Source organism: Rattus norvegicus, chromosome 7 (assembly GCF_021556685.1).
Source record: "Rattus norvegicus strain SHRSP/BbbUtx chromosome 7, alternate assembly SHRSP_T2T, whole genome shotgun sequence".
Taxonomy (NCBI): domain Eukaryota; kingdom Metazoa; phylum Chordata; class Mammalia; order Rodentia; family Muridae; genus Rattus; species Rattus norvegicus.
In genome coordinates, this window is record NC_141540.1 from 141461797 (window position 1) to 141487500 (window position 25704).

Here is a 25704-nt window from a genome sequence, read left to right on the forward strand (position 1 = left end):
GTGTATGTGTGTATGTGTATATGTGTGTATGCATGTGTGTGTATGTGTATATGTGTGTATGCGTGTGTGTGTATGTGTGTGTATGTGTATATGTGTGTATGCGTGTGTGTGTATGTGTATGTGTGTGTATGTGTATGTGTGTATGTGTGTGTATGTGTGTATGTGTATATGTGTGTATGCATGTGTGTGTATGTGTGTATGTGTATATGTGTATATGCATGTGTGTGTATGTGTGTGTATGTGTATATGTGTGTATGCATGTGTGTGTATGTGTGTGTATGTGTATATGTGTGTATGCATGTGTGTGTATGTGTGTGTATGTGTATATGTGTGTATGCATGTGTGTGTATGTGTGTGTATGTGTGTATGTGTATATGTGTGTATGCGTGTGTGTGTGTATGTGTGTGTGTGTGTGTGTGTGTGTGTGTGTGTGTGTGTGTGTGACTGTGAATGCTGTTCTAACACTCAGAGAACAAGTAAAATCCTGGATCTGAGGTTTGCAGCCATCTTGGGTTTGGAAACAGACTTGGTAACAGGGAACATTCTGGGCACATCCCAAGTTATTAGAACTGCCCATCAGAGGGTTATACCTCAGCAGATGCTATGCTACAGAAGAAAGCAATGCATGGGGTCGGGAACTCAGGAGAACTTCCCCCAACCAAAAGGGACTGTGGGTCCTAGGACCCTCCAGTTAGCTGCCAGTTTTGTGACCGTGGCCAGGTATCCCAACCAGTTTTCTTTCCTAAAGAGAGCTTACGGATATGCATTTTCTGTGGGTTTAGGTGATGTAATGTGTTGTATCAGGTGTTGTATGGAGCAGTGCTTGGGGAAGTAAATGCCCTGGGTTCAGCTACAGCAGCAACACAGGCACCCAGCACACTTCTCACACCTCCAAGGACACCCAGAGTCACTAAAGGCCATTGAGCATCCTGGGCCTGAAAAAAGGCTCAGAGGGGACAGCATGTGGCTTTTTAAATCGGCGCCTGAGGTTCTAATGGAAACCTTTTACTTCCTCATTATCAGAGACCAGGCAGAACCCTCCACAGCTTCCTGGAGAGCTTGGTGAAATCTGGAATTAGATTGGACAAGTATGGCCACCAGTGCTTTCATTTGTGGGTACGGGGCTGGAGAGATGGTTGAGCTTTTAGGATTCTCTGCTGCTTTGCAGAGGACCTGACTTTTGTTCCAAACACCTATGTCAGGAGGCTCAGAGCTGCCTGTAACTCCAAATGCCTGTAACGCCAGCTCAGGAGCTCTGATGCCCTCTTTTTGCCTACACACACACACACACACACACACACACACACACACACACACACACAGAGACACCACCACCACCACACATGCACACAAGCACACAAGCACACAAGCACACAGCAATCAATCAATCTTAAAAATAAAAAAAAAATGTTCTTTCACTTGAGTTTGCTCCCAAAGCAGCTAACACAGAGGAAAAGACATGACAAGGGTACATACAAGAGGGTGGAGCCTGCTCCCCATGGCCTCTTATGTCACTTTACAGAGAAGCACCCTTTGGGATTTAGTGAAGGTGGCCGTCAGTAGGGGTGATGGCCAGATGCCTGCCAGGCTGTCTCTCCCCTGGTTTTGCAGTGCTGGCGTGCCATGCCTCACGGCAATTAGAGTTCCTTATAAGGCAATAACTAGGTTACTCTGGCATTGCCACCAGTCTAAAGTCCGGGCCTTAAGTTCTTAGCTTGAAGCAGTTGTGCCTTTATCTCTGGTGCTGTTGGCAGGCCCTTGTTAGCCAATAGGGTCTTTTCTGTGCAGACGGAACATCGCCACTTCCTCTGGCAGATGCAGACCTATGATCCAGACACCTGGTGCAATGAGCTAATCTTGCACAAGTGCAATTCATACAACCTGGGGCGGCCATAGCCAGAGGACTCTGGAGTTGTCATTTCTGGGGACTTGTTAGTGATATCTGTCTGAGGGAAGGCAAGGGTTGCGAACCTCAGGGGGAATGAAGCTATACTATAGTCCAGTGGTTCTCAACTTGTGGGTTGCCACCCCTTCAGAAGGATGGAACCACCCTTTCACAGGGGTAGCATATCAGATATCTACACTGTGGTTCATAACAGTAGCTAAATTACAGTTACAAAGTAGCAAGGAAACAATGTTTGTGGTTGGGAGTCACCACAGGATGAGGAACTGTGTTAAAGGGTTGCAGTGTTAGGAAGACTGAGAACCATTGCTAATAGATCCTTACTGCTTAGTAATGACTGGAGCTTTGTGTAACAGGGGAAGATACAATATGACCCGAGGAGCTACATCAGGGGGTGGGTGGGCCTTAGGGCTGCCTGCTAGATAGCGAATTGCTGGTCCGTGGAATTTGTTTGTTTGTTTGTTTGTTTATGAGACAGGATTTCTCTGTGTAACAGCCCTTGCTGTCCCTGACCTGGAACTTGCTTTGTGAACCAGGCTGGTCTCAATCTCACAGAGACCACCTGCTTCTGCCTCTTGAGTTCTGGGACTAAAGGGGTATGACACCATTGCCTGACTGGTCCGTGGAGACTAACTTCTGACTAACAGCCTGGGGAGCTTGGCTGTGAATGAGAACAGAGCCAGACCTTGCTTTTTAATTCACATGCCTTTACTTGGTAGTTCATACGGAGCTCAGATTGGCAGGGGTGGGTGCATGATTTCCTGCCCATTGCTGGAGCCAGGTCATTCAGTCTTCCTTGGGACATGTTCTGAGACAATTGGAAAGAGACAGGCACTTCTTCTACCCCAGCACCATGGGTGGAATCACTAGCTGGGGGTTGGGGGTGGACATTCAGAGTGGCTAGTGGCCATCTTTACAATTACACAAGGAGGGAGAAAGCAAACCTAACACAGTTCCAATACTGAGGAAGCAAGGCAGTGAGGTGTGGGGTGGGGGCAGTGGTGCCTTTTGGCATCTTGGGTCTGTCTGCACCCCAAGTCTGTTATTCTTATAGTTTTTTTTTCTTTTCTTTTTTTGGGAGCTGGGGAATCGAACCCAGGGCCTTGCGCTTGCTAGGCAAGTGCTCTACCACTGAGCTAAATGCCCAACTCCCCCCCCCCCGTTATTCTTATAGTTCTTGTTCCACTTCATGTTCTTTCTCTGTACCCTTTGACTCTTCTGTGTGAACATTTCCTTTTGGTGTCTATTCACAGCAGTTAGATGCTACAGATATTTATTTATTTATTTATTTATTTATTTATTTATTTATTTATTCACTATATATAGGTATGTGAGTATACTGTCACTGTCACTCTCTTTAGACACACACGAGAAGAGGGCATTGGATCCCATTACAGATGGTTGTGAGCCACCATGTGGTTGCTGGGAATTGAACTCAGGACCTCTGGAAGAGCAGTTGGTGCTCTTAACCGCTGAACCCCGATGGTACAGATGTTATAAGACATTTTTATACAAGTTGTCCACACCGTCCTATCCCTCCCCTGTCCTCCCCCTCCTCTTAGCCCCCCTTCATGCCCCCAGCCAAGTTCTCTTCCACTGCCATGCCATAGGTGCATAGATGGTTCTGTGCATTTATATGAACGTAGGAGTCACACAGAAAACATTAGAACCTGGCTTATTTTGCTGAGGATGAGACTCTCTGGTTGTATCCCTGTCCCCCAAAGTTCAGTGTTACAAAATAACCACTGGTGTTTATGACCCTTTGCCTTGGAATCCCAAGGATTCATTTTGCATTCTGGTATTATAGGCTGGAATTGCGAGGAAGAAATTAAAATTATAGTGTGTGTGGGGGGGGGGAGGGAGGAGGGGAGAGAGAGAGAGAGAGAGAGAGAGAGAGAGAGAGAGAGAGAGAGCAATGCAGGTGATAGGATTGCTCCGCTGCTATTGTTTCCTTACATTAAAGACAAAGCTGATCCAGTGGAAAGAAGAAAGGGGTTGGGAGGACTGGAAAAATGTGTTCTGGAAAACAGTGGTTAATAATCAGAGAGCAAAATTAAAACTGCAAGTGAATGGTGTGGATAGAAGGTTTGGGAGAAGGGGCTGATGTGACTGTTAATGAATGCTTAAGCTCCACCCAATGCAGAAGAGAGACTCTCCTGCTGGCTGGCTCCTAGAAGCAAGTCTCCTTTTTGGCTGCCTTCGGATCAAGATATAGAATGCTCAGCTCCTCCAGCACCATGCTGCCTGCCTGGATGTTGCCATGTTCCTGCCTTGATGATAATGGACTGAACCTCTGAACCTATAAGCCAGCCCCAATGAAATGTCGTCCTTTATAAGACTTGCCTTGGTCATGGTGTCTATTCACATCAATGAAACCCTAACTAAAACACCACTTCAGAAGGTTTATATGCAGTTTCTAGAATTGGGACAATATCTCAGATAAAACAAAGTATCCAGTGGGTTTAATGAGTGTGACTAAAAGGGTAAAGAGATGGACCTTAAGACCTTATGTGGCTGACATACCTATAAATTTATGAGAAAGGGATTTTTTAAAAGATCCCTTTTTGGGGTACTCAAATTAATATTCCTATAATACCAGAGACAGCTCACAGTGTCTATTCCAGTCCTCCCAACCCCTTTCTTCTTTCCACTGGATCAGCTTTGTCTTTAATGTAAGGAAACAATAGCAGCGGAGCAATCCTATCACCTGCATTGCTCTCTCTCTCTCTCTCTCTCTCTCTCTCTCTCTCTCTCTCTCTCCCCTCCTCCCTCCCCCCCCCCACACACACTATAATTTTAATTTCTTCCTCGCAATTCACAGAAGGTATTGATGTGTCATCAAAAACAATTACAAGGGCTAGAATGATGGCTCAGCGGTTAAGAACACTGATTGCCCTTCCAGAGGTCCTGAGTTCAATTCCCAGTAACCACATGGTGGCTCACAACCATCTGTAATAGGATCTGATGTCCTCTTCTGGTGCGTCTGAAGATAGCTATAGTGTACTCATACATGAAATGAATAAATAAATCTTAAGAAACAATCACAAACTGCACTCATTATCCAAACACAGGACATCACAGGAATTGAATTTCCAAATTTGAAATTTCAAATTTATAAGGGGGGCCATGGCTGAAATGCCAACAGTCCTATCCCTAAAATGACTGACAAGCCTGTGTGAGTAGATCCGTGGCCCTTACCTAAGGAAAAATTGGAGGCACTTGAACAACTGGTACAAGAACAGCTGGAGGCTCAACATATAGGAGAGTCTACCAGTCCATAGAGTTCCCCTGTGTCTGTTATAAAAAAGGAAATCAGGAAAATAGAGAATATTAACAGATTTAATCGCGGTGAATAGAGTAAGTCAATCAATGGGTTTGTTACAGTCTGGAATTCCTTTACCTTATTACCTAAGGCATGGGCTATAATAGTAATTGATTTAAAAGATTCCTTTTCCACAATCACTTTGCATGAGCATGATAGAAAAAAGTTTGCTTTTTTTGCACCTACTTGTAACAACAGTGGTCCAATAAAGAGATATCACTGGGGACTAGAGAGATGGCTCAGATGTTAGGAGCACTGGCTGCTCCTCCAGAGGTCCTGACTTCAAGTCCCAGCAACCACATGGTGGCTCACAACCATCGGTAATGGAATCCAATGCCCTCTTTTGGTATGTCTGAAGACAGCTACAGTGTACTTATAAAAATAAAATAAATCTTTTTTAAAAACAGAGATTTACTGGAAAGTGCTTCCACAGAGAATGTTAAATAGTCCACCTTTACATTAATGTTTTGTGCAACAACCACTAGAAATAAACCGTAAGCAATTTCCTGAATCTGTTATTTATCATTACATGGATGATATTTTGTTGTCTGATTCTGATGCAAATACTTTAGAGAAGATGTCTAAGGAAACACAAAACATTCCCCCATGCTGGGGGTTACAGATTACTTCTGAAAAAGTACAGAGAGGAGATTTTATTAACTATTTAGGTTCTAAAGTAAGTCAACAAACACATTTGATCACAAAGGTACAGACTTATGAAGATAATTTATAAACTGCTAATGATTTTCAAAAATTGATGGGTGACATTAATTGGCTGAAGCCTACAATTGGGTTCATCATTCAGGAGTTAAGTAATTTGTTTCAAATGCTATGAGGAGATTCAGACTGAAACACTCCAAGATGGTTAGCAGTTGAAGCATAGAGAGAGATAACTCTGGTATAACAGAGACTGCAAGATGCATATGTGGATCGAATTGACCCTAAACTTGAATGCATTTTGGTTATTTTGCCTTCAACGCATTCTCCTACTGGGTTCATTAATGCAAAGGGAAGATAATACTATGGAATAGATTTTTTTTTTTTTTTTGGTTCTTTTTTTCGGAGCTGGGGACCAAACCCAGGGCCTTGCGCTTCCTAGGTAAGCACTCTACCACTGAGCTAAATCCCCAGCCCCGGAATAGATTTTCTTAACAAATAAACAAAGTAAAAAATTAAAAGATGTACATAAAAAGGTTTCTGAATTTATTGTAAAAGGTAGAATAAGATTAAGTCAGTTGTCAGGAACAGATACAGAAAAAAAAAGGAGGTCTAACCTTGTTAGAGGATGTGAGTCACTGTGGAGGTGGGACTTCGAGGCCTCATATATGCTCAAGTCTGTCCAGTGTGATCCAGACTCTCCTCCAGGCTGGCCTCGAAAGACAACGTTCTTCTGGCTACCCTTGGACCAAGATGTAGAACCCTCAGTTTCTTCTCCAGCATTGTGCCAGCATGCTGCCATGCTTCCTGCCATGATGATAAAGGACTGAACCTGTGAAACTGTAAGCCAGCCCCAATGAAATGTTGTCCTTTATTAGAGTTGCCATGGTCACAGTGTCTCTTCACAGCAATGGATACCCTAAGACACCATCAAACCCTGTAAAGATTAGATTAGACCCAGGAAGACCTCCTACTAGCTGAGACATGAATGTGTCTGCATAGCCAATATGTCTTGTGGGCCACAGAGTTCTCATGATTTTTTTACTGCATACCATCCTCTCATGGATGGAGATCGCTGGTACAGTTTGGATAGACAGTCCAAATGGGCTTACAAGTTGATAGATACCTTTCATCTGCTCAAACATACAGAATCATCTTTAGCTAAGTTGTGCACAATACACATTCCCTAAATGTGTTGATACAGAAACGTATATTATCTTGAATTCTTTTTTTCAGAGCAAAAAAGACCAGGCACCAAAGAACAACAAAGTAAGTAGCTCAGGTGATCCAGCCTTACAGACGGCCTCAGTTACTGAGGTCTCAAAAATCTGCATCTAGGTCAACTTCAAAACAGGTAGTTCAGGTGACCCAGCCTCCCAGACTGTTCTAGCCAGGACTTTAGTTAGCCCCTGCGTTTTCCTATCCCACAGAGACTGGGCAGCAAATAATAGAGCCAGCTCTCCCAGGTCTTGGCCAATATCCCAATTTTCTTAGAGTCCCCAAAAGATGCCGTCACTCCGAGACAGCAGAAAAATTTTAAGAACACAATGCCCCCGTTCTCAAGGGGTGGAATGGGTGGGTTTTGGCCATTTGGTGGGTTATGGATGCTTGTTGTTTAGGGGAGTTGGTCATAAGTTGTTATTGATCATGGTCAGGGAGGAAACAAAGTCGAAGAGATTAGAATGAGGGATCACTTCCTTTCTCTGTTTCCCCTCTCTCCTTCTTTCTCTCCTATCTAGTGTTAGGGGGAAGGAGGGGGAAAGGAAATCATAAAAGGGGGATGTGAGATGATAGAATAAAAGGTGGATTATTGAATCTACTAGTCTCAAATATTTAACATTGGTATGGACGATTGTATAGGACTGAAGTTTAATGTTATTTTGTGAAGGTTTAACAGATTGTGCAGATGCAACTCTTTTGAAAATGCAATGCAAAGCTCTATCCTTATGAAAGCTACTGTTGCAAACCGTTTAGGATAGTTAGAGATGCAAGTTACTAGTTAGCCACCTATAAACAATCTTACTTGTAGCATTTCTAGGTACTAGTTTAATTCCAAAAGCAAGCTTAATTTCGCCTTTTGTATATGCTTTCAAAGTTCAGGAGATAGTAAACAGCTAACGTCAAGCGATGTCTGTCTATTAGGATATACTGAGATAGGCAGGTGGTCTTCGAACTCTTCAGAGATCTACAGAATAAGGCATTTATGATGTTTATAATACTAAACAGCTTTTCTGACAGACACATCTGCTCCTGGCAGCACCCCCAATCTCCCTCAAAGAAGAATGGACATTGAAGACTTCCATGTATAGTTGCTTCAAATGTGGCAAAGCTAGACACTGAAGAAAAAGCTGCCCTTCCTCTACTGCTGACAGCAGTCTGTCCAAACTGTGGATAAGCAGGACTCGGAGAAGTCGACTGCCCAATTTGAAGAGACAAGGTAGTCCAGTCCTTCAAAATTCCTGCTTCACCGATAAGTCTGTCAGATATTCTGGGCCTGCAGGCTGAAGATGGATGTTCCAAGGATACAGAAGAACCTTGGGTTACTCTCCAGGCAGCCAGCAGACTGACATTTCTGTAGTTTGGAAGCTGCTTGCTCTGTACTTCCTGTTTTCTCAGGTAATGTTTATCCTCCTCAGGTCTCTGATGAAGTTGAAGGCTAGATAGTTATAGTCTCACAGTTAAGCTTAAGTTGTTAAGAAAATGGTTTAGGGTCTAAAAAGGTGTTTTAATGGTGTTAAATGCAAGAAAGTGCAAAACTTTGGGCCCAACCAGGAAAGGATAGATAGTACTTGGAGAGTACTTTCTCCAAGGCTACCAAATATATACAGACTGGATACTGTAACTCTTACTTGACAGTTCTCATAGTGTTTTTTATAAAATTTATTAATATTAGAGAAAATGTCTTTTTTTAGACTAAGATGGGGAAAGGCAGCAAGAACTTTGGTTTCTTTAAAAACTCATGTTATGTGATTATGTTTTTGTTTTAACCCCAGTTGTGGGATAAGAGGCTGCGTCATAGCCAGTGATTATGATTTGCCTCATGCTCTAGCAGGGACGTGATTGTGCCAGCTTCAGGTAGTTTAATTCTGGGGACTCTGGAAAGCGTATAAATGGGAGAGCCCTGAGAGGGTTTGTGGCAGCTGCTGCTGCCCCTGCTGCTGCTGCCACCCCTGCTGCTGCATTCCCTGTGGTGTTTTGGTGTTTGTTGCTGGATTGTTGTTGGAGATTGGACTTGCCACCAGGGAACCCAATACTCTTAGTAAGCAGGAAGTAGTCTAAAGAGGTCTACACACCCTTTCCCCTCTAACCTTCTTTCTTTCTGTCCTACCTAGTGTGGGGTTGGAAGGGATTGGGATATAATAAGGGTTGGAAGGGAGTCAGAGATAGAAGAACACTATAAAATAGTAAAATAAAACTACAAAACCAGTCCACTTTGATTTTTGAGACAGGGTTTCTCACTAGCCTGGAACATATCAAGGGGGCTGGCCACTGAACACCAGGGAACTTGTCTCTGCCGCTACAGTGCTAGGACCAAGTGTGTCTCCTCTCACTCCTCCAACCTTCAGGGTTCTGGGGAATCTAGTCAGGTCCTTATCCTTGTAGGGCAAATGCTTTAACAGCTAAGCTGCCCCCAGCCAGTCTGCTAGCCTTGGCAAGAGGCTGGTCAGGGCTTGACCTGCCCCACTTTCGTTAGTTCCTCTCAGAAAGACCATGCTTGTGCCGATGTCTTGATGTATTTTTCTCTATTGCCTCTCCCCTGCTAATGGTTTAAGTTCTTTTTTTTTTTTTTTTTGGTTCTTTTTTTCGGAGCTGGGGACCGAACCCAGGGCCTTGCGCTTCCTAGGCAAGCGCTCTACCACTGAGCTAAATCCCCAGCCCCTGGTTTAAGTTCTTACACTGAGGTCTTTGACCCATTTGGGCTGATTTCTGTACAGGGTGAGGGGACTGTTTTCAGTCTTCTCTGTGTGGATATCCAGTTTGTCTGGTGTTGTTTGTTTTGAAGTTGCCTTTTCTCCAAGTGTTTTATGTCATCTTTGTCATACTTCCGGCCGCTACAGCAGCACCTTCAGGCACGCTGACACTGATTGCCTGTCTGTCTCTGCTCCAGGATCAGAAAGCTACTTTTGTTACTTTGCCTTTGTAGTAGAACTTGAAGTAAGACATGAGTCACCCCCCCCTTTTCTAAAAAAAATTACTTATTGTTCTTTTATGTTACTAGCACACTGCTGCTGTCCTCAGACATACCAGAAGAGGGCATCCGATCCCACTACAGATGGTGGTGAGCCACCATGTGGTTGCTGGGATTTGAACTCAGGACCTCTGGAAGAGCAGTCTGTGCTTCTAACCGCTGAGCCATCTCTCCAGCCCCCAGATGTCTTCTCATCTGACTTTGTCTATGGTGTCTATTTGTCTTTGGTGCTTGTTAGCATTCCTTCTAGGCTCTGCCCCACAGTTACCAGGCAACAGACATGTAATGCCTGGCTTACTATGAAAGGGGCAGTTTGGCCCCTCCTCACACATTTACTCTCTTGCTCTTTCTCTCCCCGATTCTTCTCCCTCTCTCCCTCTTTCCCTCTTCCTCCCCCCTTTTCTCCATGTGTTCCTGGCTGGCCTCTTCTCTTTCTCTTCTCTTCCTCTTCTTCCTCCTCTTCTTCTTCCTCCTCCTCCCACTCTTCCTCATCCTCTCTGTCTCTCTCCCCCTCTCCCTTCTCTATCTCTACTCCCTCCTCAACTCCCCACCCTATGCCCATAAATAAATTCTGTTCCATACTATATCTGCTGAATGGCTGGTACCTCAGGGGGAGGGGATGCCTCAGCTTGGACGCTCTCTCTCTCTCTCTCTCTCTCTCTCTCTCTCTCTCTCTCTTCTCTCACTCTCACATACATACATACAGAATTGCTTCTATATGCATTTTAGAACATTGGTTTTTAATTTCCTATTTCTCAGAAGAACAGCGCTGGGATTTTGACGAGAATTCCATTGAATGGTTGAAATTTGTTGTTTTTAATGGCAGTTTGAACTAAATCCGACCAAAAATAACAATAACACCCATGCTAACGTTGCTATTGAGAAATAAGTTAAAAACAATAAGAGAGTCGTGTGTGTTCACTCAAGCTCAGGCCGGGAAAAGAGGAAGCATATAGAAGCTTCCACGAAACACTCTGAAATGATGTTTCTAGGGGCACAGGAAAGGGTCTTGGGAGCCCAGCGATGTCTTACTGGACCAGTGTGGAAATGTTGTCAGGATGACCTGCTTGCTGTCCTTCTAGCCTGTGAACCAAGCACATTCCCAGGTTGGTCTTAGTGATGGTTGGAAGACCATGGAGCTGGAGGCTTTTCTGTTGTGAGTGGAGATGATCTTTCAAACAGAGAGCAAGAGGCTGGTCCAGGACATTCGAAGGTCTGCCTACCTGGGGGCCCCTGGGGGAGGGACTGTCCCTGCAAATGGCCGAGATCCAAGAGAGGGAAGAAGGAAATCCAGTTCAGCACAACTTAGTTGCCTGGGCTGGTTCAAAATTCCAGAGTCTGACTCTGAGCAGTTTATTTTTGACATATTTAACTTTGAGGAACAGTTTCTGACAGTTATTACAGCAAAGCTTAAGACGTGACTACATCAAAACCCGACTTTTGCAAAGCACCTGTGAAGTCTTCTATAAGAATTGGTTCTGTCAACCGAGAGACAACACTTAGGAGTCTGGAAGGTTCAGGGGAGGCCCGGCTCTAAAGGTAGCAAAAGACCACCAGGCTATCAACAGCACCCACTCCCAGTCTCCTGGTGGGGAGACAGGGACAAACCCCTTCTCTGAGAGAGAAAATCGCGTGTGGATAACATTCCTGGTTTCTCAGCAGGACCTATGCTGTCTCTACCTTGGAGTGTGCTACAGGGCAATCCCTCGCTTGAGAAATCACCATCTCCATTTCTCTAGGAGTGTGGGCTCAGTCCTGCTACTGTTCTGTGGAGCTTCTCCTCTCCTGAGGCCCAAGAGTCCCTGCTTCAACCTGCTTTGTGTGCATCTGTGGTCCTGCCTGTTACTTTTCCTCTCTCTCTCTCTCTCTCTCTCTCTCTCCCTCTCGCTCTCCCCCTCCTTCTCCTCCCCCTCCCTCTCCTCCCTCTCCCTCTCCTTCTCCTCCCTCCCCCTCTCCTCCCTCTCCCTTTCCTCCCTCTCCCTTTCTCTCTCTCCCTCCCCCTCCCCCACCTCTTGGATGCTGGTCAGAGCTTATGTATGTTTCTCTGGTAGTCTGGGCCTTTCCAGTCTTTCTCTGAAACTCAAACCCAATCTGAGCCTTTCTGCTGTGTGGCTACTTTGCCAACAGTGTGGCTCCTTCTTCTCTTCTTATTCCTCCTGCCCACAGTCGCTGAGATTTACAGCCTGCCTGCCGTGGTGCTTTCCTTTGTAAACTCTAACAAAATTGACCTCAAACTAAAAAACAAAAACCAAAAACCAAAAACAGAAACAACAAAACTAAAAAGCCGCTCTTAGCGTTGTTGATTCACGCTGCATGAGTACGTGTTATCTGTAGGAGGAAACAGAGAGATGTGAAAAACTCTGGCCTTCATCAGTCAGAGGGTTAATTGCCAGATGATGGATGGAAGAGAGGACCTGCTCAGAAAAACAGAGCCCTGTCCCAACATCTATAATAAATTAAATAAGATGGCAAAATGCGCCCTGAGTGAAGTAGATCACGTAGAGTTGCGCAAACTGGACGGCTTGTCTCCCTGGAGACGCAGAGGACAGAAAACAGCACAGATGAGGTAAGTGGGTGATGGGTGGATTTCCTATCTCTCTCTGAAGTAGGAAACATTGGATATTATTCTGGTTTGTGTCTCTGTGGTAAACACCGTGACCAAAGGAAACTTGGGGAGAAAAGGGTTTATTTCAGCTTATTTTAGCTTATGGCTTATATCCACCATGACAGGGAGTCAGGGTAGGAACCTGGAGGCAGGAGGGAAGCAGAACCGTGGAGAAACACTGACTTGGTCTCTTGCTGATTTACTCTCTGTGGCTTGCTCGGCTGGCCTTCCTATGCTACCCCCAGTGAGCGGGGCCCTTGAGCATCAATCATGATCAAGAAATGCCCTACAGACATGCATTCAGGCCAGTCTAAGGATGGAGGCATATTCTTAATTGAGGTTCCTCTCTACATATGACTCTAGCTTGTATCAACCTGGAAAACACTGTAACGAAAAACCAGCTGGGACATGGTGCGGATACGAGCAGCCACAGTTCAATGACTGGGAGAGGCAGAGAATCTGCAATTCTCTCTCTGGGAATTCTGCCCAATGAGATAGCCCCAGCTATAAATGAATAAAATGACCTCAAAGGGTACTGTATATGCTCAGCCGAGGGAGTGGCACTATTAGAAGGTGTGGCCCTGTTGGAGTAGGTGTGGCACTGTGGGCGTGGGCTTTAAGACCCTCACCCCAGCTGCCTGGAAGCCAGTATTGGGCTAGGAGTCTTCAGATGAAGATTTAGAATTCTCAGCTCTGCCTGCACCATGCCTGCCTGGATGCTGCCATGCTTCCTGCCTCGATGACAATGGACAGAACCTCTGAACCTGTAAGCCAGCCCCAATTAAATGCAGTTCTTATAAGAGTTGCCTTGGTCGGGGGCTGGGGATTTAGCTCAGTGGTAGAGCGCTTACCTAGGAAGCGCAAGGCCCTGGGTTCGGTCCCCAGCTCCGAAAAAAAAAAAGAACCAAAAAAAAAAAAAAAAAAGAGTTGCCTTGGTCATCGTGTCTGTTCACAGCAGTAAAATCCTAACTAAGTCAGGTATCAAGGAAATGTGGATAAATATGCAAACCCGAGGACCTGAGTTCAAATCCCCGGGACCCATGAAGCAGCTGGGCAAGCTGGTGAGAGTCTGTGGCCTCAATGCTGGGGAGTCAGAGACAGGCAGATCACCAAGGTCAATGGCCAGCTAGTCTTGTCCAGTTGTGAGCTCTACATTCAGGGAGAGACCCTAGCTCAAAAAAGCAAGCTATAGAGAAGACACCCAATGTCAATCCCTGGTCTTTACACACATGAGCACATATGTTTGTATACGTGTGTGCACATGTGCAAACACACACATACACACACACACAGTGTCTGGACATTCTATTCTTGCCTTCTCAGGTAATGCACACATGTGATACACAAGCATACAGGCAGGCAAAATGTTCATACACATAAAATACCGACAGACAAGGTTTTGGGGTCACCCTAGGTTACATGGTAAGTTCTTTAATAATAATAATAATAATAATAATAATAAATCCCAAACCGTTAGAACATTCTAACAGTATACTAGTATATTCACAGTTATAAATATTATTATGTGTATTTAATTTCATACTAGGCAAGCACCCTACTAACAGAACTATATCCCCAGCTCTAAGTTAATACTTTTTAAAGGATGGTGAGAACCATGAAGCAATGTTGGGATGAGTTGGTGATGGGAGCGAGACACAAAGACTATGACGGTTAGTCTTATCAGTTTGATGGGATTAAGAATGATTATGGAGCCTGGATGTGGTGGTGCACACCTTAAACTCAGCACTGGAAGGCAAAGGCAGGTTGATCTCAGAGTTTGAGATGAGCCTGGTCTGGAGTTGGGGATTTAGCTCAGCGGTAGAGCGCTTGACTAGCAAGCGCAAGGCCCTGGGTTCAGTCCCCAGCTCCGAAAAAAAAAAAAAAAAAAAAAAAAGAGATGAGCCTGGTCTGCAGAGTGAGGTCCAGGCCAACCATGGCTACACAGAGAAACTTCCTCTCGGAAACAAAGGAGTCACCATGGAAACCTGTCTGAGTGTGTCTATAATGGTATTTCTAGAAAAGTTTAAATGAAGAGGATGACCCACTCTGAAATGATTTTACGGTTGTCTCTTACGGTCTTACTATGAAGCCCTGGCTGGCCTGGAACTCACTATGTAGAGGAGGCTGGCCTCTAGCATCCTGGGATTAAAGGCTTTGGCCTCCATCCCTTTAAGAATGAGTGAACAGTTTCTTTGGCCCCTTAGAGAGACGCACAGGTTACAATGTAACTAACCGTAGTGCTGCTTACTCTAGTGGGTAAACCGAAGCCTCCTCCACCTCCCTTAACATAGCTGAGGGCTTTTGCTTGTTTTAATAAGGCCTCACCTTGTAGTTTAGCCTGGCCGGAAGCGCTACGTCTGCCTCACCTGTGGGTGATGGGCATGACCCACCATGTCTGACTCGGGTGTGTTCGAAGACTAAAGGCTCCTAACTCATGCCTTGGCTACGTGCTCTGCGGCCATGCTACACCCAACCCCTAGGATGGATTTCTTTTTCCTTTGCGCTTTCTGGTGGATATGGTGCCACTATTTTCTGTCGAGCTGCAGAAAAAAATCAGAGAAATCTGCCTTCTATAAAAGGAGTCTGGCCTTTTCTGTTTGGCAAAAGGTCGTAGATAGAAAAAGATACACAAGGGAAATAGAGTCGCATCCTGTGTCTGGTCCCCTTTTCTCCAGCCCAGATGTCTGACCAAGTCTTTCTTCTTTTGTATTAGCTGAGAAATAAAAGCCTCAGGGGCTGCAGCATGAGAAGCGCCTCCTGGACTGGATTTAAGTCTAAGCCATCGTGCTTCTAGAGGCAAGCGGCAGTGAGAGTTCAGAATGTTGTGAGAATTTGTTCAGTAAGTCTCACTGGCGGACTTTTCAAAGTGGCAGTTATGGGGCTGGCGGTGTAGCCCAATGATAGAGCACTTGCCTAGCAAATACAAGGTCCTGGGTTTGGTCCTCAGCACTGAAAAAGGAAAAGCAGTGAAAAAAGATATGAAATTCTTGTTTGACAGAGGAGGATGCCTGCCAAAGCTTTTGCTTTGTGGTGGGTAGGGGTGAACCGCTCAGAGCGGGCAGCGAGATTTTCACTGTTCCGGCCAATTGGAGTTAGGTATATTTGTAGGAAACCACATAACCAAGCGAAAAGCATTGGTAATTATCTTATACATTATATTTAGTTATTTGTGGGATTTTTGAGACAGGGTCTCTGTGTAGCTTTGGCTGTTCTGGTGCTATGTCGCCCAGACTGGCCTCAAGTTCGCTGAGATCTGCCTGCCTCTGCTTCCTGAGTGCTGGGATTGAAGGTGTGTGGAGAATTGGGGCAGGAGCCCGGAAGCAGGAACTGAAGTGGATATTGATCAGGGAGGAAGGCTACTTAGCAGCTGACTGGCTTCTCCCTCAGTTTGCTCAGCTTCCTTTCTTTTTGACATTTTAAAAAATTTATCTTATGTGTGTGAGTACACTGTCGCTGTCTTCACACACCAGAAGAGGGCTTCAGATCCCATTACAGATGGTTGTGAGCCACCATGTGATTGCTGGGAACTGAACTCAGTGTTCCTCACCGCTGAGCTCTCCAGCCCTCCACCTACCCAAGGGTGGCACCGATCACAGTGGGTTGAGCCTTCTAGCATCAATCAGTCACTCTCAGGCTAGCCAGTGGGGGAGGAGCCAGTCATCTCAGATGACTAGAGCTTGTTTCAAGTTGACAAAAAAAAAAAAAAAGAAGGGGTTGGGGATTTAGCTCAGTGGTAGAGCGCTTGCCTAGCTAAGCACAAGGCCCTGGATTCGGTCCCCAGCTCTGAAAAAAAGAAAAAAAAAAAAAAAAAAAGAAATCACGACAACAATTTGTCATCGTGCTCTTAACCACTGAGATATCACATCATCCGGAAGCATCTTTAGTTCCTAAGCAGCCTGCTTATTAGCGGGTCTGGGCAGTCCCTTCTACTTCCCCACATTTCAGCCCCCAAGTCTATAAAAGGCAACATGCATTGAAGACAAAGGAGGAAAAGGGGTGGCTTTAAAAAGTTTACCAAGCTCTGTCTCTGTGCCTCTGTGTATGTCTCTGTCTGTCTGTCTGTCTGTCTGTGTCTGTTCCTGTGTGTCTCTGTCTGTTCCTGTGTGTCTCTGTCTGTCTGTCTGTCTGTCTGTGTCTGTTCCTGTGTGTCTCTGTCTCTGTGTCTCTGTGTATGTCTCTGTCTGTCTGTGTCTGTTCCTGTGTGTCTCTTGTTTGTTCCTCTCTGCCTCTGTCTGTCTGTCTGTCTGTCTGTCTGTGTCTGTTCCTGTGTGTCTCTGTCTGTTCCTCTCTGTCTCTGTCTATCTGTCTCTGTCTGTCATCCCCTGAGCCTCTCTCTCTCTCTCTCTCTCTCTCTCTCTCTCTCTCTCTGTCTCCCAGCCTCTGTTCCTCCAGGCTATACAGAAAGTTGGATTTGCTGCCACCTTAAGGCTAGGGCGGGCAGAGGGCTAGAAGTGAGCCAAGAACTTCCTATAGGAGTGACTACAACAAGGCCAGATCTTATCCCAGGAAGATAAGATCCACAGTGAACCCACTTTAGGGTCAGGCTCAGTTAGAAACAAATAAGACAAATGTGTTTAGCATAGCACAAAAGGGCTCAGACTCGGCAATCGGTCCTCCACGAACACCTGCTCCTTGCAAATTCGAGAAGGGCTTCCTGTCAGGTCCTGGACTTCCTGAGCCCCTTTGCTCCAGCCTTCCCTTGCATGTGACAATTTTCTAAGACACGTTTCTCTGTTTTGCTCTGCTCCCCCGGTCCTGTCCTCTGCTCTGTCTAGTTGTCTTAATCAGGGTCGTTAGGAAGGCGGCGGCCGGGGTGGGGGGGCAGGTCTTGGCCACTGTGCTTCATCTCAGAGCCTTCCCTTAGTCTGGAGCAAGGTGTAAATGAGTCAGGCACAAGGAAACTCTGGATGCTGCTGATGGTGAGGGGGACTGTTGTCTGGAGCTCTCTCTCTCTCTCTCTCTCTCTCTCTCTCTCTCTCTCTCTCTCTCAGCATTTCATTTTTTCCTCATGAATTGCCATGTTCCAGGCTGGCAGCATGCTGTGAACAAAGAGAATTGCATTCTCTCAGCTGGCTACATAGGCCGTGACTTGGCGAAGGTTGAAAGCAAACCATGCACCTGATTAACCTTTGTGGCATGACAAAGAAGTCACCCCCTCCTCCCCTTCTACAGGAAATGCTCCCAGACTACACAGCAGAACAAGCCCTAATTAAGTCTTTCCTTGGATCCATCTTTTCTCCAACCCTTTCTTAGGCTTAGATGTGTAATTAAAAGGGATATTAAGAGATAAAATTTTTAAATTTTTATAAAGGAAAGAAAGGGCTAGGGATGTAAGTAGTGCAGTTGGTGGAGTGTGTTAGCATATATTATGCGCCCTGAGTTCAACCCTCAGTACTGGACAAAAAAGCACATAAACAAACAAAACCCCCCACAGATATAAAGTCCAGTATATGTTCTGCTGGAGAACCAGGGGCACTGCCCAGAGTGGGTGAGCAAGGAGCCCCTGGCCGGAGGCCAAACATAGGAACAGAGATGCAAACTGATGGGCAAAATAAGACGCTTTTGATGAAAAACAAACTGATTGCAATTATAAAGCATTTTCTCAGACATTTTGTTTCTTGCATTTTATCATTTTTTTCTCACATTCACACTCATATAGTCACACATTCACACTCACGCTCAGTCACATATACAGACACATTCACACACACACATACATATGTACTCACATGCACACAAATTCATACTCACACACATTCACACTCACACTCGTTCACACCCATATTCACACATGCACACACACTCACACATGCACACACACTCAACATGCACAGACATATACACTCACACATGCACATGAATACACACACCCAATGGCACACACACTTACACTCTCATTCACATCCACATGCACACAAATTCGCACTCACATACACATTCACACACACTCACATTCTCACACATAGGCACACACATTCACACTCACGCGCATCACACCTTCACAAACTTTACACATACGCACACACACAAAGACTTTTTGGTTGAGGATAAATCATAGGAACAACTGTCATCCTTTAGGATTATATCACGTGGTGGCCATCTTCATTTGTGTGACGTGTACTTTCCAATGTTTACACACTGTCGTACTAACCTTCCAGTGCCTCTCTTCAGAACCACCCTGTCCCTGGATCTGTTTACACTATGCAAATTTCGGGCTCTGTGTATTTACCTGGAAAGAGACTTAAAAGATTTGTTGTGTAGCCAGGAGTTTAGATCTGCTTCCTCCTCCCCGACTGTAAGAATCACCAACACTACAGAGCTGAGAGAAGCAGAGGAAAGCTCCGAAAGACCAAAGAGGTGGGGTCAATAAAGTCAGGAAAGCCCCCAGTCATCCTGAGGGAAGGATGTAACCGCGCATGCGCAGCGTCTGGTGTCTGATACCGCGGACCTCAACCCAAGCAGCTCCGTGCACTTGCTGTTCTGGGTGGGTGACCCGGGGCTACTGACACTGCTAAGTTTCAGTTTCTCATCTGTGAAAAGGAATGAGAGTCTACCTCAGTCTATCTCACAGAGTTGGGAAGAGGATCAGGTGACATTGTCTTCATGGTCCTGAAACTTTGTTGCGTCTGTACAGCTTCTTGTCTCTCATATGCGTTTGGCAATTTCCCAGTCCACTTTGTTCCTCTTCCAGGCCCATTGTAGGCCACACAAGGGTTGAGTGCTTTCCCCCCCCCTCCCGGTTCGCCCCCCCACCCCCACCCCGGCCCGTTTGCTCACCGGGTTTAGTTACTCGATTGCACTTTTTTTTTTACGGTAGTGTAGGGAGCATTTTGTGCTAGAAGACTGATTTCTGGCATGAAGTCAGCCTGCCCAGCTTGGGAAGGAACAGCCAAATGAGTCCTAGAAGGGGAGCCTGTGGTAACAGACTCTGCCTCTGGCCTACTTGCCCTTTGTAATTCTCATAAGTGGCCAGAAGATGGGGCTCTTGACCCTCAAGGGCCAGAGGCCCTGCCTCATTGCAACTAAAATGAACTCAGATCCAGGGAGGGCTCCCGCAAATCGCGTTCCTTACCCTACACTGCCCTGTCTTAACGGTGGGTGACTGAGACCTGTCAAATACCAGTTAAGTATTTGGGCACATCTTCCCTTTAGTCACCACCTTTAGCCAGGGCCAGTGTAATGAACACTCTGCCTTGGGTTTGTCCTGCAATCCATTACACCTTCTGGTAGCTAACCGAGATCGCACGGCTTTCTCAAGACAGTGCAGCAGGCACGCGCATTGTCTCTCTTCTGTCCTCGGCTCCACGGAGCGCCCTCTCTCATGGAACCCGGTTCTTTCTGTCACAGCCTTCACAGTAGCTGTCTTAGTTTACAGTGATCTTGTCGGACTACTTGATTCCTGTCTCTTCACTAAATTCTAAGTCTCAAGGGGGCGGGGGGAGCTTTTCCCGTTGCTGTTTCCCCAGCACCCAACACACAGGATACAGAGCTCTCAGTTAAGCCATTTTAATTAACAAATGATTGAATCCCCGCTTAGTAACTGCCTGACCTAGACGTTGCTTGGTTTCTCTGTGACTCAATTTTCTCATTAGTGAGACAGAGAAATAACAGAGATGCTATGACTACTTCGATAAATGACACATTTATTTCACTAGGTCCTGGTGCCTGGAGGGACTGGCTCCCTAAAGCCTTTTTATGGCCTGATTATTATTATACAAGGAAAAATAAATTCAAAACCCTTTATCTAGTTGTGATGGTTTGTATGTGGTCTGCCCAGGGAGTGGCACTATTAGAAGGTGTGCCCTCGTTGGAGTAGGTGTGGCACCGTAGGTGTGGGCTTTAGACCCTCGTCCTAGATGCCTAGATGCCAGCAGCCTTCAGATGAAGATGTAGAACTCTCAGCACCTCCCATGCCATGCCTGCCCGGATGCTGTCATGTTCCCACCTTCCTTGATGATAGTGGACTGAACCTCTGAACCTGTAAGCCAGTCCCAATTAAATGTTATCCTTATAAGAGTTGCCTTGGGGGGCTGGAGAGATCTCAGCGGTTAAGAGCACCAACTGCTCTTCCAAAGGTCCTGAGTTCAATGCCAGGCAACCCCATGGTTCACAACCATCTGTAATAGAATCCAATGCCCTCTTCTGGTGTGTCTGAAGACAGAGACAATGTACTCACATACATTAAATAAATAAATCTTTTAAATATAAAAGTGGCCTTGGTCTTGGTATCTCTTCACAGTGGTAAAACCCTAGGATACAGCTCTCCTTGGTTTGACAAGAACATCTTTTTTCTTTTAAACTTTCCCACACCACACCCAACTTTTCTTTTTAGATTTATTTTTACATATGTGAGAACACAGTTGATCCCATTACAGATGGTTGTGAGCCACCATGTGGTTGCTGGGATTTGAACTCAGGACCTTGAGAAGAGCAGTCAGTGCTCCTAACCACTGAGACATCTCTCCAGTCCCACAAGGGCATCTTCTAATTGCAACATTTATCCCTACTGCTCTTTTCACGACTGTCTTCTGTGTCGGCGCGACTCTGGCTGCTCTGCATGTATCCACTCTCAAATCTTTGCCCCAGACTTGCCATGTTTGCTCTCTTCACCTTGGCGGATGTTCACGCACCCACGGTGCTGTGCGTGTGGAGGACTGAGTGAGCTTGTAAGAGTCGGTTTTCTTTTTATATCGTGGAGGTTCTGCAGAATCAGACTCAGATAATAAGGCTTGGTGACAAGTGGCGTCACCCGCTGAGCTGTTTCTCTGGACCCCGATACATTTATGAATAGATTGAAATAAACGCACATACATTTGCAATCTTCTGAGTGCCTAGTAACCTCTGAGGCTATGTGGAGGGCAAAGGCAGAGGGGAAAATATCATTGTTGTGAGATAACTGGGCGAGGTTCCATCTACAGATGATCAGGCATAACGATGTGAGGGCTGGCAAGATGACTCAGCGGTTAGGGGCACTGACTGCTCTTCCAGAGGTTCTGAGTTCAAATCCCAGCACCCATGTTGGGGCTCACAATCATCTGTAATGGGATCTGGCGCCCTCTTCTGGTGTCTGAAGACAGCTACAGAGTGCTCACATATATAAGTCTTAAGAAAATGATGTGTGTGTATGTGTGTGCATGTGCACGAGCACGTGTTTTACACATTTTGGTGTGTACTCATGTATAAGTACACATGTGGGGTCCAGAGTTTGACAGCAGACGTCTTTTCCAATAGCTCTCCACTTATTTTTTATTAAATGTGTATGGGTGCTCTGCCCGTGTCTATGTCTATGTGCTACATTCATTTCTTGCACCCTAGGAGTCCGGAAGAGATAGACAGCTTCCCTGGGACTGGCACTATGGATGGTTGTGAGCCTCCATGTAGGACCCGGTACCAACCCAGGTCCTCTAAAACAGGAACAAGTTCTCTTAGCTGTCCAGCCGTCTCTCCGGCCCTCGCCGCCTTATCCTTGGTGAGATAGAATCTCTCACCGTATCTGCAGCTCATCATGGATTGGTTGAGACTGGCTGGCAATCTCCAGGGGCTCCACCGTCTCTACCTTCCCCTGCACTGGGATTGCAAGCTTTTGCCTCCAGACCCAGTGTTCCCTCAGGTGCTGGGGATTGAACTCAGCCCCTCACACTTATAAAGTAAGAACTTTTTAGACAGAGCCGTCTCCTCAGCTCCAGACATTCAGTTCCTTTTCAGGAACATTAGGGGCCAATCTCGTCTCCTGTTTTGATTACAGTGTGTACTAGTGATATGCGGAGGTTTTTTTTTTTTTTTTTTTTTTTGAGATAAGGTCTCACCAGGAAGTCCAGGCAGGTTTGGATTTGCTGCTGTCCTACCTCAGCCTCCCGAGTGCTAGATGAGCCCGCATCACCATAAGGGTTGAACTTTGACATGTACTGGGTCGAGTTCCTTTCTGCAGTTTTGGCAGAGGATGAGCATGTTGTAACAATCCCTTTCCCCTCAATGGCATGGACTCACCTCCACTCTCAGGAGATCTAAGACAAAGGCCCCTTTCTTTCTCTCAAGCTATGGATGATGACTACTCTGTTTCCTCTTAAACTCAAATCAAGTGGAGCGCCTTACTCGCCACTTTCCAACCTTGCCTCAGATCGGTTAGTTCTGTTGTTAAACAACAATCTGTCTTACAGCATGTCTTTTGGACAAGTTGAAATCATCCTTGGCTCAATCCCCCACCCCCACTGTCTGCTGTCAATCTTAGGGAGACCGGAGTCTCAGCCAGTTTTGACTGCTTCCTGACTGCCGCTCTTCAACGCTCTTCAATCTGGCCGCTCACTCAAGGGTTAAAAAGTAATTTTAGAAGACTCCTCTCTTCTCGTCATTACTTCCCCCTGCCATCTTTGTTTCTGAGGGAAAATTTCTCCAAATTTAAAACCCATCTTCCGAGGAGTAAAATCAGAGTAGGCAAACACGATACTTTCCCAGGAGTCAGGTGCGGCTGCAAAAGCAGGCGGGGATTTTCAGTTCCTAGCAAGCACTAGGAAGGACCTCAGAGCCCAGAGGCCCCCTAAGGGAGGGAGGCGGTTTCTAAGGCAACCAGCCCAGGGAGGGGTTGGCTCTCTGGCGCCCTCCTCCCTTCTTCCTGGTAGCCCAGGGTACCGCCGGACAGCGTCCTCCCGTGCTCCGCGCGCTGATTGGCTGCTCGGGGAGCCCTCTGATTGGCTGCTGCGGGCGCCTCGCGGGCTGATGGCTATGAAGGTGGCGCCGGTGGATGGTTGACCGGTCGTTGGATCCAGGGTAGGGGTCGCCGCGCGTGCGATCGGCTCACACAGGACCAGAGGGCGCGGACTGCTGCAGCTCAACCTGGAACCCACCAGCGAGACCAGGCTCCGCCCGGCCATGCCCGCCGGGAGCAACGAGCCGGACGGCGTCCTCAGCTATCAGGTGGGCCCCGCCTCCCGCTCCTCCCCGGCTCAGCCTGGGTCCTCTGCCCACCACCCGGCTCCTGCCCCAGCCGGGGTTCCAGGCGTGTCCCTGAGGGTAGGGGAGGCTCGCGTGGGACGCCAGGGGGCGCTCCGGGTGGCCGGGGAGGGTGACCTTGGGCCGAGCCCGGAGCCGCGGGCACTGCAGCATCCCCTGCGTCGCCTGCTGCTCGGTGTCCCGGAGCAATGACCTCTGTCCGCCGCTCCCTGTTGGCCGCAGACGCCGGCTTCTGGCCTTGCCTCGTTATGGTGTAGGTGGAGAGGGAATCCAGGGACCTCGCGCGGGTCTTTGTGTTTTGACCCTGGTTCCTCAGTGGCACAGAGGAAACCTTGCAAAGACCGGGAGGCTGGGAACAGCCCCTGAGAATGTGACCGGCTTTGTGGATCCCTCCCTGCTGCCCAGACATCAGACAAGTTCTGGGTAGGGATGCACATGGACCAGGGTAGCGGTGAGGTGTCAAGAGCGACACCACCAGCCTTAAATAGTTGATAGTAGAATTGCAGGGGTGGCTAATGTTAGGAAGCATCGGACTAGGGTCTGGGGGTTCAGTTTCCAACCTGCTTCTCATGGTCTTTGAGATCTATGCGAGCTACCTGCCCCCTTCGAGCCCCGGTCTCCCCGTCTATTAAAATGGGAGTATTGGTACGGTTTACTTCACAAGGCTGTTTTAAGGACTCTGTGAAACACAGTTTATCGTGTGATATCCAGTGAGTCGTAGCCCTTTTGAATTATCACACTGGCTTCCTTGTGAAGCCGGATCAGGTGTGGTTACTGCCCTGCAAAATGAGGGTTTGAAGGAGGGAAGGGGGCTGAGACTAGTACCGAGGCAGGAAGGGTGGCGGGCCTTGGAAGCAAATGCCAGGAGTGGCTTCTGGAGGAGGCATGGAGAACTTCCTGTGTGTCGTGAGGTGGGCATGACCCTCCCTGCCCTCTTCCCGGCAATAGCCTTTGCTTTGTCACAAATGTATGATCACAAATATATGACCTAAGATTTTGGAAAGCCTTTCCACATATGATCTTATGACATGCTGTGGTATAGCCAACCTCTGTTTGGGAGACAGTGAGTCAAAATAGGCCAGCTGGTGGAAAAGGAGGGGAATTAGCGCTTTTTTATTGTTTGTTTGCTTTACCTTTGGTGGTTCTAGGGGATGGACTGCCTTCCATTTGCTAGGCAATGTGGCTCTACCACTGAGCCATTCCCTGGCCTGTGTGCATGCCTGTGTGTGTGTGTGTGTGTGTGTGTGTGTGTGTGTGTGTGTGTGTGTGGTGGTCGGAGCTTGTCATCTGGTTTGCACTTTATTTACTCATACGTGTTCTTACCCTGAACATCAGCTGGTGGGTGAGCCCTTGGGACCTGCCTGCGGTGTCCCCACCTCCCATCCCTGTCCCTTTCCATCCCCCCCCCCTCAATGCTGGCCTTTGACACGGGGACTGGGAGTCTGGATTCAGGTCTTCATGCCATAACAAAACACTCTCTACCCTTCCCTGTTTCCCAAAGTGAGCCGTCTTAGTTAACCACACAAAACACAGTAGTCCCAGTACTGGCAGCCTGAGGCAGGAGGATGGTGTGCTTGAGGTCAGCATAGACTATTATAATGAGGCCCCATCTCAAAAAAAAAAAAAAAAAAGATTCCGCATGAAGGAAATGTGTCATTATAAACTCAGGTGCTTTGGCCAGTCCTGTGAGAGCGTGCATGACTCAGACCATGGGAGAGTTTTCTAAAGAAGAAAATTTGGGCAAAGGTCTGGAGAGTGGGTGGAAGAACTCGGAAACAGGACAGGATGCTCAGACGTCCTGTGGCAGATGTGGAACACGCTCTGGAAGGACAGCGTGGTGCAGCCCCAGCAACGGGGGGAATGTGAGGTGTGTCCTGGGTTTGAAGAAGCTGGCATTTGTCCAAGGACTAAGAGGTGAGGGGGTGGGGAGGTGAGATAGGAGAGAGGGCTCAAGAGACAAAAGTGGGCTGGGGTGTTGTGAGGAGATCTGCCTATAACATGCAGACTTTGCGCAGGCTGTATCAAGTACACAGTATCACTTGGGTTCTCCTTCGTGTCCGCTGTGCACATAGTGGGGATGC

At 46.8% G+C, this 25704-nt stretch overlaps 1 protein-coding gene across 6 annotated transcripts in view; it reads left to right on the top strand.

The window, feature by feature from the left end:
* Positions 1 to 23383: 23383 nt before the first annotated feature.
* Slc4a8 (solute carrier family 4 member 8) overlaps positions 23384 to 25704 on the top strand; it is a 78275-nt gene continuing 75954 nt past the window's right edge. For all 6 annotated transcript variants that reach the window (NM_001414948.2, NM_001270794.3, NM_199497.4 and 3 more), the window contains 1 exon segment: positions 23384 to 23587. In NM_001414948.2, coding sequence (NP_001401877.1) covers positions 23543 to 23587 — 45 coding nt within the window. In that variant the 5' untranslated portion in view covers positions 23384 to 23542.